Source organism: Empidonax traillii, unplaced genomic scaffold (assembly GCF_003031625.1).
Source record: "Empidonax traillii isolate 1590-97213 ecotype Southwest subspecies unplaced genomic scaffold, ASM303162v1 scaffold264:size1143063, whole genome shotgun sequence".
NCBI classification, from domain to species: Eukaryota; Metazoa; Chordata; class Aves; order Passeriformes; family Tyrannidae; genus Empidonax; species Empidonax traillii.
This window is the reverse complement of record NW_020955457.1, coordinates 680,572-695,725: the sequence shown is the minus strand read 5'-3', so window position 1 is coordinate 695,725 and position 15,154 is coordinate 680,572. Positions and strand designations below refer to the sequence as shown.

Sequence of the window (15,154 nt, the reverse complement as noted above, 5' to 3'; positions counted from 1 at the left end):
ATAAACAGCTCCAGGGATTGAATCATTTAGACTGTTGTAATGCTGATTTTTCTTGTCAGTTGTGGGTAACTGGTGCAGAGTGAGGAGGGAGCTTTACATCACCAGCAGAGCTCTTGAAAGTATCCACAGCATGTGCTTGGTAGCATTCTGAGCAGTTTATTTTAGGAGTAGGAAAATATTCAAAAATGAGTGCAAGCCTGAGTGCCTCTCAGAATTAAGCAGGCATCCTGTGAGAGAACCCAAGAGAAAATGTTGAATCAGAAGGGGTTCAGGCAAGACAGAAAGCTAAACTGGTATCTCCTACCCAGCTTGTTTTAAAAAACCAGTCACTGTTAACGAGTGCTTAATATTTTGACTTATTAAACTTGTTTGTGCAATTTGTCACTCCTTTTTTTTTTTTTTTTCTCCCCATTCTCTCCAAGGTCTTTGGACCAGAAACTACTCAGAGTGAATTTTTTGAAAGCTCAATGAAAGAAATAGTAAGAGCATATGTTAATGGAGTGAATGGACTGGTGTTTACTTATGGGGTTACAAATGCAGGCAAGACATTCACAATCCAAGGTATAAAATATTTGCATGTGTAAAAGTACACCTATAAAAACCAAACCTATATGAATGTCTACACTTAATTTTTTAATATTTTTAAGGAACTTCAAAAGATCTTGGTATCCTACCTCGCTCGCTTGATGTGATTTTTAACCACATAAGGGAAAGACATTATCTGAAGATGAACTTCAAGCCGTATTTGAGTAATGATGTTAAGAAACTAGAAGATGCACAAGTTAAACAAGAAGAAGCCTTAAAAACAGCTATTCTTGCCTCACTGAAAGAGGTCAGTGACCAAATACTTCCTTGTTACCAAATGAAGCTTCCTAAAGCTGTTCTGTGAGACAGGAAGTTTTTAAAATCTCTATTCCACTATTGATTCTTTAGATTTATATAAATCTACATTATGGATACTTGTTGAACCTTGGAATAAGAGAACTGGCTGTTTTTGGAGCTCAGGGTAAACTGGAAGAACTTTCTGCAGCACACAGTTCAAACCGAAGACCATTGCAAAGCCAAATCTGAATTTCTATAGAAAAAGTTCCCTCTACAGAAGAGTAGTTCTGACAACACTGTGGTGACACTTACTCTTGAAAAGTCTGAGAGCTTATAGGATCTATCTAAAAACCGGCTTCTTGTTAAGTGATTCTTCTTGTAGGTCAGGTTCCCAGGCTGGGCCTTGGTGCAGTCATTCAAGTGACATTATTATCTCAGGAGAGAGATGGCAGTGAAGAAGGCAAGAAGAGTCTCTTTTGGTGGAATACAGTCTTAAGGCAGATTTAAAAAGTTTATAAACCTGTGTTTTATGTACCTTCGTAAGAAAACTTTCTGATTCAGCAAGTGAAGTGAGATGACACAAAATTAATGTCCTGAAAGGATTCCAGTCTGCTTTAGGGAATAGTGTGTGTGTTTAACTCTGGTCTTTGAAGATTGTAAGTGGAATAGAGAAGTCTTTATTGTGGCAACCTCCTGTTCCTAGTATCTAGTAATTTCTGTTTCCAGTGTAAGAAAACCATCTCACCAGAAAATGTGCATCCTTGTGTGACTATTCTACACTTCTTAGCCCAGTTGCAACTTGGCACAAGATGTCTGGCTTGGCTCCTTTTGTTGAGAACATTTTTAACCTGAACTGTGATTCTGTGCATTTCATCCCAGAAGGCTCAGCTGATTAACATTCAAGGCAACTCTGAGTGAATTCTGGGAAGTATAGAAGTAATGACTGACTGGGTTTTCTTTTTTTCTGCGATCTTTAATATTAACATTGTTAAAGTACTCCAGTTAACCCTGAAAGAATATCCTTCTATGAATCAAATTCATATGTAAAGTTCCACTCTAAATTCTGTTGCTTAATTTAAACTCTGCAAAACAAAACTTTGTTTAGTCTGAGTCTGGTTAGCTCTTGAGGAAATATCTTGGATGAAAAATCTGAAAGATGCTAAGGATTGCATATTTGTTTTGAAAGTGTCTGTATGTGCACGCACAGGGATGGGGGTCTTAAAAATTGAGACGATCGAGAGGAGAGTAGGTAAATATTTTTCAAAACTTTATGGAAACTACAGCTTTGGAAAAAGGAACAAGCAGGAGCTCAATGTCTGGAAGTCACATATCTTGTTTTGAAGATAAAAATGCATCAGGAAGCTATTATGTGGCAAGACCTTGTTTGTGTGGTACAATGCTTCATAGCTGATACCTCAGCAATCCCCAGTTCTGAAGCTGTACTTCTTGATAGCTTGTGCATGAATAGCATCACTGTTTGGATGCTCACTCAAGCTTGTAATCTGAGAAGAGATATGGTTTCGTGGGCTTGGTTTTAGTTTACATGGATTTCTGTAGGCTCATTTCCCAGGCTCAGTTTACACATCATGCAGAAAAAGCTTGCTGTTCCTTTCATTCTGTTTTAACTGCCTGGAGTTACTGCAGTGCTTACTGTTCTACTGTTTATGTTCTGCATACAGTATTGTTGCAAAAGCTCTTGCTTAGCAGGGTTCACACCCTCTCCTTCCTTCTCTTTTGTGGTTCCATTCATGGGACTAAATACTGGTTTTTACTGGATTAAAAGCCGCTTGCGTTCCTATTCCCACCTGTCCTTGTATTTTCTATTAATGTCAGCTTCTGTTGTTAGCAATGTCAGTTCCTGTTCCCACTTGTTTTCAGGCACTCATCAGGCTCTTTTCTGTACTTGGTGTTATGATTTGAAGAGCAGTATAGCAATGTAGCTAATTCACTCACTTTTGTTGCAATACCTTTGAAGAAAACTTACCATGGGCACAAACACTGTGGTTACTGCATTTCATACTGTTACATTTTTGACATGCATAGGCGGGATACCATCTGTGTCAGTCCCGTACTCCGCTTTAGAGTTCTGCTTTGTACTTCACAAACAACGAATAGAATCCGTGCTGTGGTTATAATTCTAACTACTCAATAAACACAATCGTATAGACAGTACAGCCTTTGCAAAATGGTCACTTGTATGATTTTGCTGTATTTTATTTTATGCTATTTATCTTTAAAATGGAAGATCTGAAAGTACGGCTTCATGCTTCTCTGTTTGTAAAAGATGTGGTTTGAAGGTAGTCTGTAAAGATGTTGGAATCTCTAAGTAGTGGGAGTTGCTACTTTGTTGCACAAGTTTTCCCGGGGTAATTTGAAGCCTGTGCTTTGGTGAATCTGGGCAGGTTTTAAATAACTTCATTCACGTGAAGAAATTCAGCAAATGTGTGTGCTTAAAGAAACTATGCTTTTATCTATTTTTAATGGCCTTTTAATTCAGTCTGAATTAAACCAACCTAGACTGTTGGTTTTTCAGATTTTTAAGTCTTTTATGAAGCTATTATTCCACTCTTAAAAGTAAGTTTGACTCATACTTTCACAGACCTGGCACGAGCCAGTGATTTGCAACAAGCAGACAAATCAGTAATCTCTGCTGTTTTGGTTTGTCCACTGTCTACCACCCTGTCAATTATTCCTAGGGGAAACCTACTACTCCAATCCTTTTGGTTGACTGTTCAGATTTGTACAGCAGGTCATAAAGGTGGTCTGGGCTGCTGCAGTCTGACAGAATCTTGTTTCTCTCAGGACTGTGAAGTTAAATCTCTGATATTAGCAGCAATTGGCCACCAAAACAGGTTGCTGGGAGTAGCAGTAAGCAATAATTATTGTGAAGGAAAGAGTGTTTATTGATGATAGTTCATTGTCGTTACAAATATTTCACCTGAAGCCATAGTAAGGTTGGTATAGCACTTAAAACAACTTCAGTACTTAAATCTTAAGTATTGGAATTACTATAGCTTTTAACTTCTGCTATCCTTGTACTCTGTCCATGTGGATATAACAGTTTCTTATTTTCTCAAGGAGACAGAGAGCATCTTAAGTACTGTGACAAATATCTGTGATGTGAAGTTGGAGCCTTCCACTTGTACCTCAAACAGTCATCCTTCTAATTCACTAGGTAAAGTGGAAAACTTTTGTGTATGTGGAAAAAAAACAATAGAAACTTAGAAATATAAGTGGGTAACTACTGGTGGATTAAAAAAACTCTATTGTACTACAAAGTAAATATATATACTTTTTGACTAAATTTTAATGTCTCAGCTCTGGAGAAGAAGCAACTGTAAAAATATTTCAATAGTTTTGCTCCTTTTGGGGAAGAGGGAGACTTAAGTTCTGCAATGTATAAACTGCTGGAAGCTTGTGGTAGAGTGGGGGTAATAGCTTAGAACTTGGGCATTTTCTGGGTACAGATGACTGCTGAGAAGTTTGAACATTCTTGGGTGATGTCGAAGTTACACAGTACTATGTATCTAATTGTACAACACAGATATGTCCAAGCCTCTTCCTCTTAGAAGGTTCTATGTACTGAATGAAGATTTATTAATGAGCTGGATGGTCTTTGAACTTTTTTCTGTTTTGGGTTAGCAGAGAAGAACTTTGTTCCACTTGACGTTCATAGGACTAATATGCACCAAAGAACACAAGCATCTGTGTGGATTTCTTTTTGTGAAATTTATAATGAATATGTGTATGACCTGTTAAATGTATTATCTTCAAAGACTCAAAGGCGCAGAGTTTTAAGAATTTGTGAGGATCAAGAAGGAAATTCTTATATTAAAGGTAATAATACTGTTTTATGATCTAGACAGTTTCACAGAATTTCTCTTATGATCAGAATTGTATGTAAAAGGTGTCTTTTTTTTTTTTCCCAGATTTAAAGTGGATTAATGTTCAAAGCACTGAAGAAGCCTGCAAAATACTAAAAATAGGAAACAAGAACCGAAGCTTTGCTTGTACTAGAATGAATGAGCAATCAAGTAGAAGGTTTATTCCTCTAATTTTAAACATATTCTGAAGGAGGAGGGGAAAGAGGAGACTTTAGAATATGTTTGAAATGAACCATTCTCCAATAGTGATTTAATACTTTCCTTGACTGTTATGGTTTTGTTGTGAAATTCTCTCTGAAAGAAAAGGGGGAGAGCCTCTATGACTTTATTAATAGCTGGATTTGCGTTGCTATTCATGTCTTTGTACAACCAAAAATATCAGATCACACTAATTTTTGAGTGCCAAGAGGGCTATGTATCTTGGCAAATGCTAATGGGTGCTGAGTGAGAATGGCTGTGTGAGGATGGTGAAGGAAAAGCTGGTTAATTCTTAGATAATGGGAGTATAATTCTTGTAAACCTGGGGCCTGTCACTAGGGGATGTAGGAAGGAGCAAATCATGCAGTATCTTGCAGTGCTGCTAGATTATCTAGATGCTTTTAGACTGCTGTGTTCAAGATGAGCTTACTTGCTACCTCAAGAATGGAATAGCTAGCTTTTACCCAGCTCTGGAGAGGGATCAGGGAGAACCTGGCTTTTGATGCAGTGGGAGAAAATAGAGAAAGTGGAATAATGTCTATTGAAAACGTTGCTTTTCTTGGTTTTTAATGACCTCTTACTAATTTGTCCTTTAAATGTGGAAGGGCCATGTTGTATTTTTAGCTAATATAATCATAGTGTTAATAAGCCTGCTTTTTTGCTAGAAAGCAAGAGTTATAGTATTCTGTATTAGCTAAAGAAAGTTGCTGCTAAATTTCATGCTTTTGTGACAGACTTTTATGCTTAATACCTGCTGCTTTAGGCATATACTGGAGAAGTTTGTCTTCTGTGCTTCCTGATTTATCAGATAAACTGGGAACAGGACACTGCTGCTTCTGTGACTTTTCTGTTTGGTTTCAGACAGCATGTCCACTGCCTTTCTAGCTTCGTGTCAAAACCAGAGTTACTGGATTTTTGAGTGTTACAAATTCAACGTTTCTAGAAAAGAGAATTATTTCAATACTGAAGAAATAACCTTGCATATTGAAGTAGGCAAAATTACAGAACTGTGGAACTTAGTCCTTTCTCCCCACCATTTACTTCTAAGTTAATTCCTCAGATATACTGAGTTCAGATACTGCCAAAAATTTCTATACAAAGTGGCTACCAGAGTACTCATCTTTTGAAGAGCAGACTTAAGGGGCTTGTTTTTTTTCCAAGGCAGTTGGTAGGCTTCATGTGATATTTTTCCTTTTCCTGTACGCAAAGAAATAGAAAGTCACAAAATACAGCTTTTATTGCTGCTTTTTACTACTGAATGAATACATTGCAAAGGTAACTAACATAAAGTAATGAATTAATTCTTGTTGTTTCTTGAGCACTGAGCTTTCTGTAGTGTACAAATTTTCCTTTGCTTCAGTGACTACTTAATTTTCATAACTGTGATTATTAAAAGGACTTTTATTCCATTCCAGTCACAGTATATTTTCCATCAGGCTGCTAAACCTAACTGATGAGCAAGAGCCACGTGTTCTTGGAGTTTCAGAGTAAGTGAATGCTTCACATGATTACCAGAATGTAAATATTTTGGAAAAGTTGATAAGGTGTAAGCATACTAAACTGGTGAACTTTCTCTTAATAAATAAGTTCTCTGAGAGCTGAGACAGAAATCAGGACTGGCCACATAAAACTGACTGGAAGCCCAAAAGGGACAGGTCTAGAAGTGTCTTCCTGTCTCTTATTCTGTTAAGGTTTGGCTGGAGGTAACCTGTTAAAACTGTCAGTAGTATGTAGATCGAGGGAAATAGGCATGTTGTCTTACATAATGGGGAGATGGTGACAGAGTAGTACCACTATATGTGGTAAGAATTCAGATGGCTGGCTGATAGAAACTGATCTCTAAAACTGAGGTGCAGCAGGTAGTGCTGAAGACCCAAGGTGCAATCTATGCCAGTATATAATCTTTCTACTTTGGGACCAGATTAGAGTTCATCAGTTGAACAATTGTGGCAACATATTTGATGTGCTTCTAGAATTCATATTAAAGCCTATCATCCAAAAAGAATGCGGTGACATGCTCTGAGACTGCTCCATGACCCAGTCTACTGTAGGAGGGCAGTCATAAGTGATTTGCCTAAAAACCGTTCTCCTAATCTAAGATGCTAATGTAGGTGCACACCGTGAGAGCATCGTTAAGTCCTTATGCTTAAATCTGTTCTTTTGTGATTTAGAGGAAGCAGCCTAATCTTTTGTCTTGAAGCCATTTATATAGCTTTTTTGGGTGGGTTTTTTTTTTCTTCTGATTAATTGCCCCTCTAGAATCTACTGATTTCTCCCTTTTCTCTGCTGAGCAGAGATGGTAATAAATATACCTCCCTGTGAGTTAACACCTTCTAATGTCAGATGCTACAGTGATAAATACTCTTAAGATAACTTGAGGAAATGACTACATCTGGGTTTTTTGCTGTATTGCCCTGGCAAAGCTTGTAGCAGCTGTTGGGTGAATGACAGAGTTTGTATATTGCTTAAGAAAGAAAAAAGCTTTTCATCTTTTTACTGAAAGGGATAAAGAACATGAGACCATACTCTTTCACACAATTGAAATATGTGCTTTAATATATATAGGACTTACTTCAGCTATGTGAAAGGTTATGGTCTTACAAAGGCATTACTTTATTTAAATAGATTTATGTATAAGTGAGTAATGGTTTGGTCGCATAAATCATCCAACTTCCAGAGCTTCCTGTATTTCAGGGACTTTCCTAATGTGAAGTAAAATTGATTAAATTCTTTGCCTCTGAGTGGTGTGAGTTCAGTGGTCTGAGATTAGTAGCACAAATTGCTATAGCCAAGCAAACAGCTCTAAGGTGAGCTGGGAAGGACTTCTGACCTATTTGCAATAGTGAACAGATGGTTCTGTATCCAAAACAGGCAGACTGCAGTGCACTGAAGCTTACTACTATCCTGCAATCCTCTCAGCACTTGAATTGGTGAAGATGACTATCAAAGAGCTTCTGTTCTGTAGCCTCACTGTGCAGAACTGTTTCAGAAATTCATCTCATCCTGTCTGGGAGTCCTTACTTTAGAATTACAACAAAATGTGGGCTTCCAAACTGAATTCTGTGTTAGAATGCCCACAAAGTTTTAGATGAATGGTACAAGCAGCCTACTTTGTGCTGAGTAGACTATCCTTAGGATCAGCAACTTTGTTCGAGGATCTTTATATACACTGGGAAGATAGATAGGTTAGTGCTGAATAGCGCGTGTAGTGCCTTCTGGACAAAAGCTCGACATTCAAGTACAATTAATTCTGTGATCTAAGTTGGCTGAAAAAAAAATCACTCATTTGTGCTTCAGACACACTAAGAAATAAAAAGTTGTGATGTTCTATTTTCATACTGCTTAAAAATAAGTTCACATGTGTGTTCTGAATAATTTTTGTGCAGGTTGTCTTTCTGTGACTTGGCTGGATCAGAGAGGTGTAATAAAACACATGTCTTTGGAGACAGACTAAAAGAAGCAGGAAATATTAACAATTCTCTTCATATCCTTGGAAAATGCATTGCAGCATTGAAACAAAATCAAAATCCGAAGTAAGTGACTAGTTGTTTACAACATGCCAAGTTTTAGGTTGAAAACCCAAGCATCCCCTTATGTTTCTGCAAGTAGTTTGCAGAGTCAGGAAAATGGAAATCTACAGAATTTTGTAAGCCTTCTCTATTACAGATGTCACTGGAATACCTGAAAAGAACATTCTTTCCCTAAAACTGTTGTTTGTGGAGAACTATAAAGGGCAATTTGCAGAAAACTACTATGATTTTTTTTTTGGGTGCATTTGTGTGTATGAGCAATGTACTTTGTGTACTGAACTCTCACTTTGTCCTCTTTCCTTCCACCTCCAAATTATACGGGTAGATTCATCAGGCAGCTGACAGATGTCTTGTATTTAGCTTTTGGCTTGTTCCACTATCTGCTTTGAAACACTAGGGAACTGTGATGCAGATACTAGACTACTTTTAAATAGTTCAGCTTGTTGGAAAGCTTATGAGATCCAGGAAAAACCTTGCTCTTTAATGTCGAATAGCTTAGGCTTAATTATGAGCATCCTACAAGATCTCTTTCTTGAAAAAGAGAAACAGAATTAAGGTAAGCTACAATATCCCATAGTTCTAAAATTTTGTTTCACAACTTTTTTTTTCTTTTTCCTCTATGAGGATGAAGCCAAGCTATATTCCATTCAGAGAAAGCAAACTGACTCGTCTGTTTCAGCCATTCTTTTGTGGGAAAGGCAAAGCTTGTATGATTGTAAACATCAATCAGCACGCTTCCACATATGATGAAACACTACATGTAATGAAATTTTCAGCTATAGCCAGACAGGTAAGAGTGTGTCTACTTTCTCTGCTATTCTGCAGTTTTTAAATCACTATTGATTTGTGAAATTATCAGGTTGTATGGATTTGAGTATGATTCTGACTTCTGATGCATCACATTAATTCTTCTGCACGTGGCTTCCCTCTAAAAGTCTTCTAGTAGTCTTGCCCATCCTCAAAACTATTTTGGTCATACGAAATTCAAGTAACTGTAGTTGTCTGGGTGTTGATTCTGTACCACCCCTGTTCTGTCTAAAAAAAGTACTCAGAGCACTTTCAGATATGACTGCTTATACCACATATCTGAATAAATTCAAGATTTCAGTTCAAGCTTTTGATGAATTGTTTAGCCTGTGTGCAGTTAAACATCTGTTGCACAAGATGACAGTTATTCACAACTTCTTGGACAGTTGTAGTAAAAGGAGTAGCCACTTTCTTATTTTGTAGTCTGAGATCTTTTGCACCTGCATTTCTCCTGTTTAGCTAAGTGCAAGTAATTAATAACAATGTGGCTTAACAAACCATTCCTCCAGGTCCCTGGGTACCCTCGGGGGGATCCCCTCTGGCCCCGCTGACTTGTATGTGTTGTAGCAGGTCGCTGACCATTTCCTCCTGGTTTGTGGGGGCTTCATTCTGCTCCCTCTGTCTTCCAGCTCAGAGGGCTGAGGACCCTGAGGACAACTATTAAAGACTGGGGCAAAGAAGGCATTAAGTACATCAGCCTTCTTGTCATCTTCTGTCACCATATATTTCCATCTGCATCCAATAAAGGATGGTGATCATTCTTAGCCCTCCTTTTATTGCTGATGTATCAGGGAAAAAAAAAAAACCAAACACTTTTTGTTGTCTTTCATGACAGTAGCCAGATTTAATTCTAGTTGGGTTTATATTCAGCTTTTTTCTTGCATAACCTCATGATAGCCTTGTCCTCTTGACTTGCTTGCCTTTTTTTTTTTTTCTCCCCAAGTTTCAGCCAAATTTTCTATTCAGCCAGAACAGTCTTTTTCTTTGCTGGCTTGTGTTTTGGCACATGGGGATGGGCTGTTTTCTAATGTGCTTTTAAGGTTTTTCTGCTACCTTTGTTTGTCAGTCTCCCATTAAATTCAGGACTTGGTGTTGATGTTTGGCCTTAACTTTATTCAGGTTCCCTGGAAGCTGCTGCTTGCAGGGAATGGGCCTTTATGGATAGTGGGCTATGCTGTATTTCATGACAGGAATAATAATTTTCTAGTCTGGTGCCATGGAATAGTTCTGACATGTTACTATGTCTGTAATAGCATGTCTAGTATGATCTCAGAGTATGATTTTTCTGATTTTCTTCAGCTGCAACTTTCACCATGAGCGTGCACTGCAGAGACAAACTTCTCTGGTATGCTGTCCTACATACCAGGTTAAAATCTTTATGTAACTACCATGAGTTGCTGAATTCTGGTCATGGTATTTCAGGAAGGAGCAAATGTTTTAGGGATTTGCTACTTTTCATTATCTTTTCAGGAAACTATACTAAAACCCTTTTATTTTAGGGAGAGAGAAACTGCATTTCTAGACAAGCATACTACGTTTACTGGTAGATTGTATTTTTTTTTTTTTTTGAGTATTATTGGTCATACTGATTTTTTTCTTGTTAAAAGACATAGGATTTCATTAATGTTCTTGTAATCATTAAATATTGTGTAAACACAACAATGCATGCATGCAACGTCTTCCTGGTATTCTGCAATACTGACAAGCATTGATAAATCAACTCTGGATTTTCCAGGTTATCCAGACAATCCTACCGAAAAGTTTTGGTTATTTTTCACCCAAGCTTGCTGGAGGTGATGGCAAAGCTATCATGCACTTTGATGCTAACACATCTGCAGATGACTTTCCTGACGGTACTGAAACCTCTGCAGAAGAGGAAGTGGACATCACCATTCTGAGTCACGAGGTAGATATACATCTACTTAAAACTGAACCAAGAAAGCAATTGCCATTAGTTATGATATCTAATTATTATCTAATTATCTAATATAATCTATATTAGATAGTTATCTAATATAATCTTTTAGCATAGGAGTTGTGCTGGGAGCTGCATCAAATGGGAAGTTTAAGCCTATGATTAGTGTCAGACCTAGACTTCAGTGTGGCCTAGTTCAGTGTAGTTGTGGAAGGATGCCTGTGGCTTTCTAGTTAGATCAAGTGCTAAATTTGGAATTCAACCGATTGCTCAACGAGAAGAGTAAGGAAGCAGCACGTATGTTTAAAATAACATTATTTAGTTTTTTGTGCTCTTTTGGAAACAGTAGGAATGAGTTAAGATGCAACATTTTAAAAGCAAAGCGATACAATCTAATAGTAATAAACTGTAAAACTCAAGTAGGCTTTATGCTAAACAGTTGTAGAAACTAGTACTTAAATGCCAAAACAGCAGTGAAGCTTTTGATAGCAGAAACCATGACGATGGGCAAAGGTTGTCTTTGCAGTAGAAATTCATGTTTGAGAATATTTAACCTTTGGTGCAGTCCCCCTGAAAACACAGACTTGTAAATGTACCCTCTGTGGATGACTGCCTATATGAATATTTTGTTTGACATGCCTATCAATATGTGTTTCTAGCTTGTTTTCTGAACTGAAATATGTTAAATTTAGGACCTCTTGAAAACTACAGAGAACTTAAAGGAGAAGCTGGTTGCAGAAAGGCGAAGTAAGCTCCTTCTGGAGGTGAAGATACGTAAAGAGATGGCAGAAGCAATGTTTCGACAGCTGCTAGAAACAGAAGAAGCCTGGAGGTAAGTTATATTTCAGTCTTCTCTGAGACTGAAAGGATTCCACATATGCAAATGCATGCATCTTTATGTATGTACATATATATATATATGCACATTCAAGTTACTTAGAGAAGTTTCAAAACCTCTGATGGAAAGGGGAGAAAGAATATTAAACTTGTATAGATCAGACTCTTCCCACGTACAATGAAAAAGTAATGCTGTTTCTGTTGAACTTTTCTCTGTTTCATTTGTAATTACTGGAGCTTGTCCTGACATGTTATTACTATTTAGCAGATGTGCAAGATTGTTACAGGTACGCCACTGAGGCTTATGATTGTACCAAAACATACACTTGGTCATGTTAATATTCATGCATGTGCTTAAAGTAGCTTGAGTTGTATGTCTCTTGTGAGCTCTTCTGCATGACTTACAAGCCTTTGTTAGTTTACTATCTTATAAATGACTATGTCTGCCTACACTGATGTTACTGACTCGGGAATTTTTTTAAAATGTGTCCAGATTGCTCAGACTGAATTCACTTCCTCTTAACTCTTGTTTAAATCAGTTTCCTGCTGTTTGAGTCGTTAACGGAGAATAACACCAAGTTGCCAGCCGAGCACACTACGGTNATCATTCTTAGCCCTCCTTTTATTGCTGATGTATCAGGGAAAAAAAAAAACCAAACACTTTTTGTTGTCTTTCATGACAGTAGCCAGATTTAATTCTAGTTGGGTTTATATTCAGCTTTTTTCCTGCATAAACTCATGATATCCTTGTCCTCTTGACTTTCTTGCCTTTTTTTTTTTTTTTCTCCCCAAGTTTCAGCCAAATTTTCTATTCAGCCAGAACAGTCTTTTTCTTTGCTGGCTTGTGTTTTGGCACATGGGGATGGGCTGTTTTCTAATGTGCTTTTGAGGCTTTTCTGCTACCTTTGTTTGTCAGTCTCCCATTAAATTCAGGACTTGGTGTTGATGTTTGGCCTTAACTTTATTCAGGTTCCCTGGAAGCTGCTGCTTGCAGGGAATGGGCCTTTATGGATAGTGGGCTATGCTGTATTTCATGACAGAAATAATAATTTTCTAGTCTGGTGCCATGGAATAGTTCTGACATGCTACTATGTCTGTAATAGCATGTCTAGTATGATCTCAGAGTATGATTTTTCTGATTTTCTTCAGCTGCAACTTTCACCATGAGCGTGCACTGCAGAGACAAACTTCTCTGGTACGCTGTCCTACATACCAGGTTAAAATCTTTATGTAACTACCATGAGTTGCTGAATTCTGGTCATGGTATTTCAGGAAGGAGCAAATGTTTTAGGGATTTACTACTTTTCATTATCTTTTCAGGAAACTATACTAAAACCCTTTTATTTTAGGGAGAGAGAAACTGCATTTCTAGACAAGCATACTATGTTTACTGGTAGATTTTTTTTTTTTTTTGAGTATTATTGGTCATACTGATTTTTTTCTTGTTAAAAGACATAAGATTTCATTAATGTTCTTGTAATCATTAAATATTGTGTAAACACAACAATGCATGCATGCAACGTCTTCCTGGTATTCTGCAATACTGACAAGCATTGATAAATCAACCCTGGATTTTCCAGGTTATCCAGACAATCCTACCGAAAAGTTTTGGTTATTTTTCACCCAAGCTCGCTGGAGGTGATGGCAAAGCTATCATGCACTTTGATGCTAACACATCTGCAGATGACTTTCCTGACAGTACTGAAACCTCTGCAGAAGAGGAAGTGGACATCACCATTCTGAGTCACGAGGTAGATATACATCTACTTAAAACTGAACCAAGAAAGCAATTGCCATTAGTTATGATATCTAATTATTATCTAATTATCTAATGTAATCTATATTAGATAGTTATCTAATATAATCTTTCAGCATAGGAGTTGTGCTGGGAGCTGCGTCAAATGGGAAGTTTAAGCCTATGATTAGTGTCAGACAGACCTAGACTTCAATGTGGCCTAGTTCAGTGTAGTTGTGGAAGGATGCCTGTGGCTTTCTAGTTAGATCAAGTGCTAAATTTGGAATTCAACCAATTGCTCAATGAGAAGAGTAAGGAAGCAGCACGTATGTTTAAAATAACATTATTTAGTTTTATGTGCTCTTTTGGAAACAGTAGGAATGAGTTAAGATGCAACATTTTAAAAGCAAAGCGATACAATCTAATAGTAATAAACTGTAAAACTCAAGTAGGCTTTATGCTAAACAGTTGTAGAAACTAGTACTTAAATGCCAAAACAGCAGTGAAGCTTTTGATAGCAGAAACCATGACGATGGACAAAGGTTGTCTTTGCAGTAGAAATTCATGTTTGAGAATACTTAACCTTTGGTGCAGTCCCCCTGAAAACACAGACTTGTAAATGTACCCTCTGTGGATGGCTGCCTATGTGAATATTTTGTTTGACATGCCTATCAATATGTGTTTCTGGCTTGTTTTCTGAACTATGTTAAATTTAGGACCTCTTGAAAACTACAGAGAACTTAAAGGAGAAGCTGGTTGCAGAAAGGCGAAGTAAGCTCCTTCTGGAGGTGAAGATACGTAAAGAGATGGCAGAAGCAATGTTTCGACAGCTGCTAGAAACAGAAGAAGCCTGGAGGTAAGTTATATTTCAGTCTTCTCTGAGACTGAAAGGATTCCACATATGCAAATGCATGCATCTTTATGTATGTACATATATATATATATGCACATTCAAGTTACTTAGAGAAGTTTCAAAACCTCTGATGGAAAGGGGAGAAAGAATATTAAACTTGTATAGATCAGACTCTTCCCACATACAATGAAAAAGTAATGCTGTTTCTGTTGAACTTTTCTCTGTTTCATTTGTAATTACTGGAGCTTGTCCTGACATGTTATTACTATTTAGCAGATGTGCAAGATTGTTACAGGTACGCCACTGAGGCTTATGATTGTACCAAAACATACACTTGGTCATGTTAATATTCATGCATGTGCTTAAAGTAGCTTGAGTTGTAATTCTCTTGTGAGCTCTTCTGCATGACTTACAAGCCTTTGTTAGTTTACTATCTTATAAATGACTATGTCTGCCTACACTGATGTTACTGACTCGGGAATTTTTTTAAAATGTGTCCAGATTGCTCAGACTGAATTCACTTCCTCTTAACTCTTGTTTAAATCAGTTTCCTGCTGTTTGAGTCGTTAACGG

The 15,154-nt window shown here is 37.4% G+C and overlaps 1 protein-coding gene across 1 annotated transcript in view; it reads left to right on the top strand.

The window, feature by feature from the left end:
• The window catches only part of LOC114060212 (kinesin-like protein KIF20A), a 28,744-nt gene that overhangs the window by 5,894 nt on the left and 7,696 nt on the right, over nucleotides 1-15,154 (top strand). Inside the window, exons 5-14 of the mRNA XM_027889543.1 lie at nucleotides 423-561; nucleotides 648-832; nucleotides 3,901-3,997; nucleotides 4,465-4,659; nucleotides 4,752-4,863; nucleotides 6,320-6,391; nucleotides 8,291-8,437; nucleotides 9,059-9,224; nucleotides 13,574-13,744; nucleotides 14,445-14,584. Coding sequence (XP_027745344.1) covers nucleotides 423-561; nucleotides 648-832; nucleotides 3,901-3,997; nucleotides 4,465-4,659; nucleotides 4,752-4,863; nucleotides 6,320-6,391; nucleotides 8,291-8,437; nucleotides 9,059-9,224; nucleotides 13,574-13,744; nucleotides 14,445-14,584 — 1,424 coding nt within the window. The remainder of the gene's footprint in view (nucleotides 1-422; nucleotides 562-647; nucleotides 833-3,900; nucleotides 3,998-4,464; nucleotides 4,660-4,751; nucleotides 4,864-6,319; nucleotides 6,392-8,290; nucleotides 8,438-9,058; nucleotides 9,225-13,573; nucleotides 13,745-14,444; nucleotides 14,585-15,154) is intronic.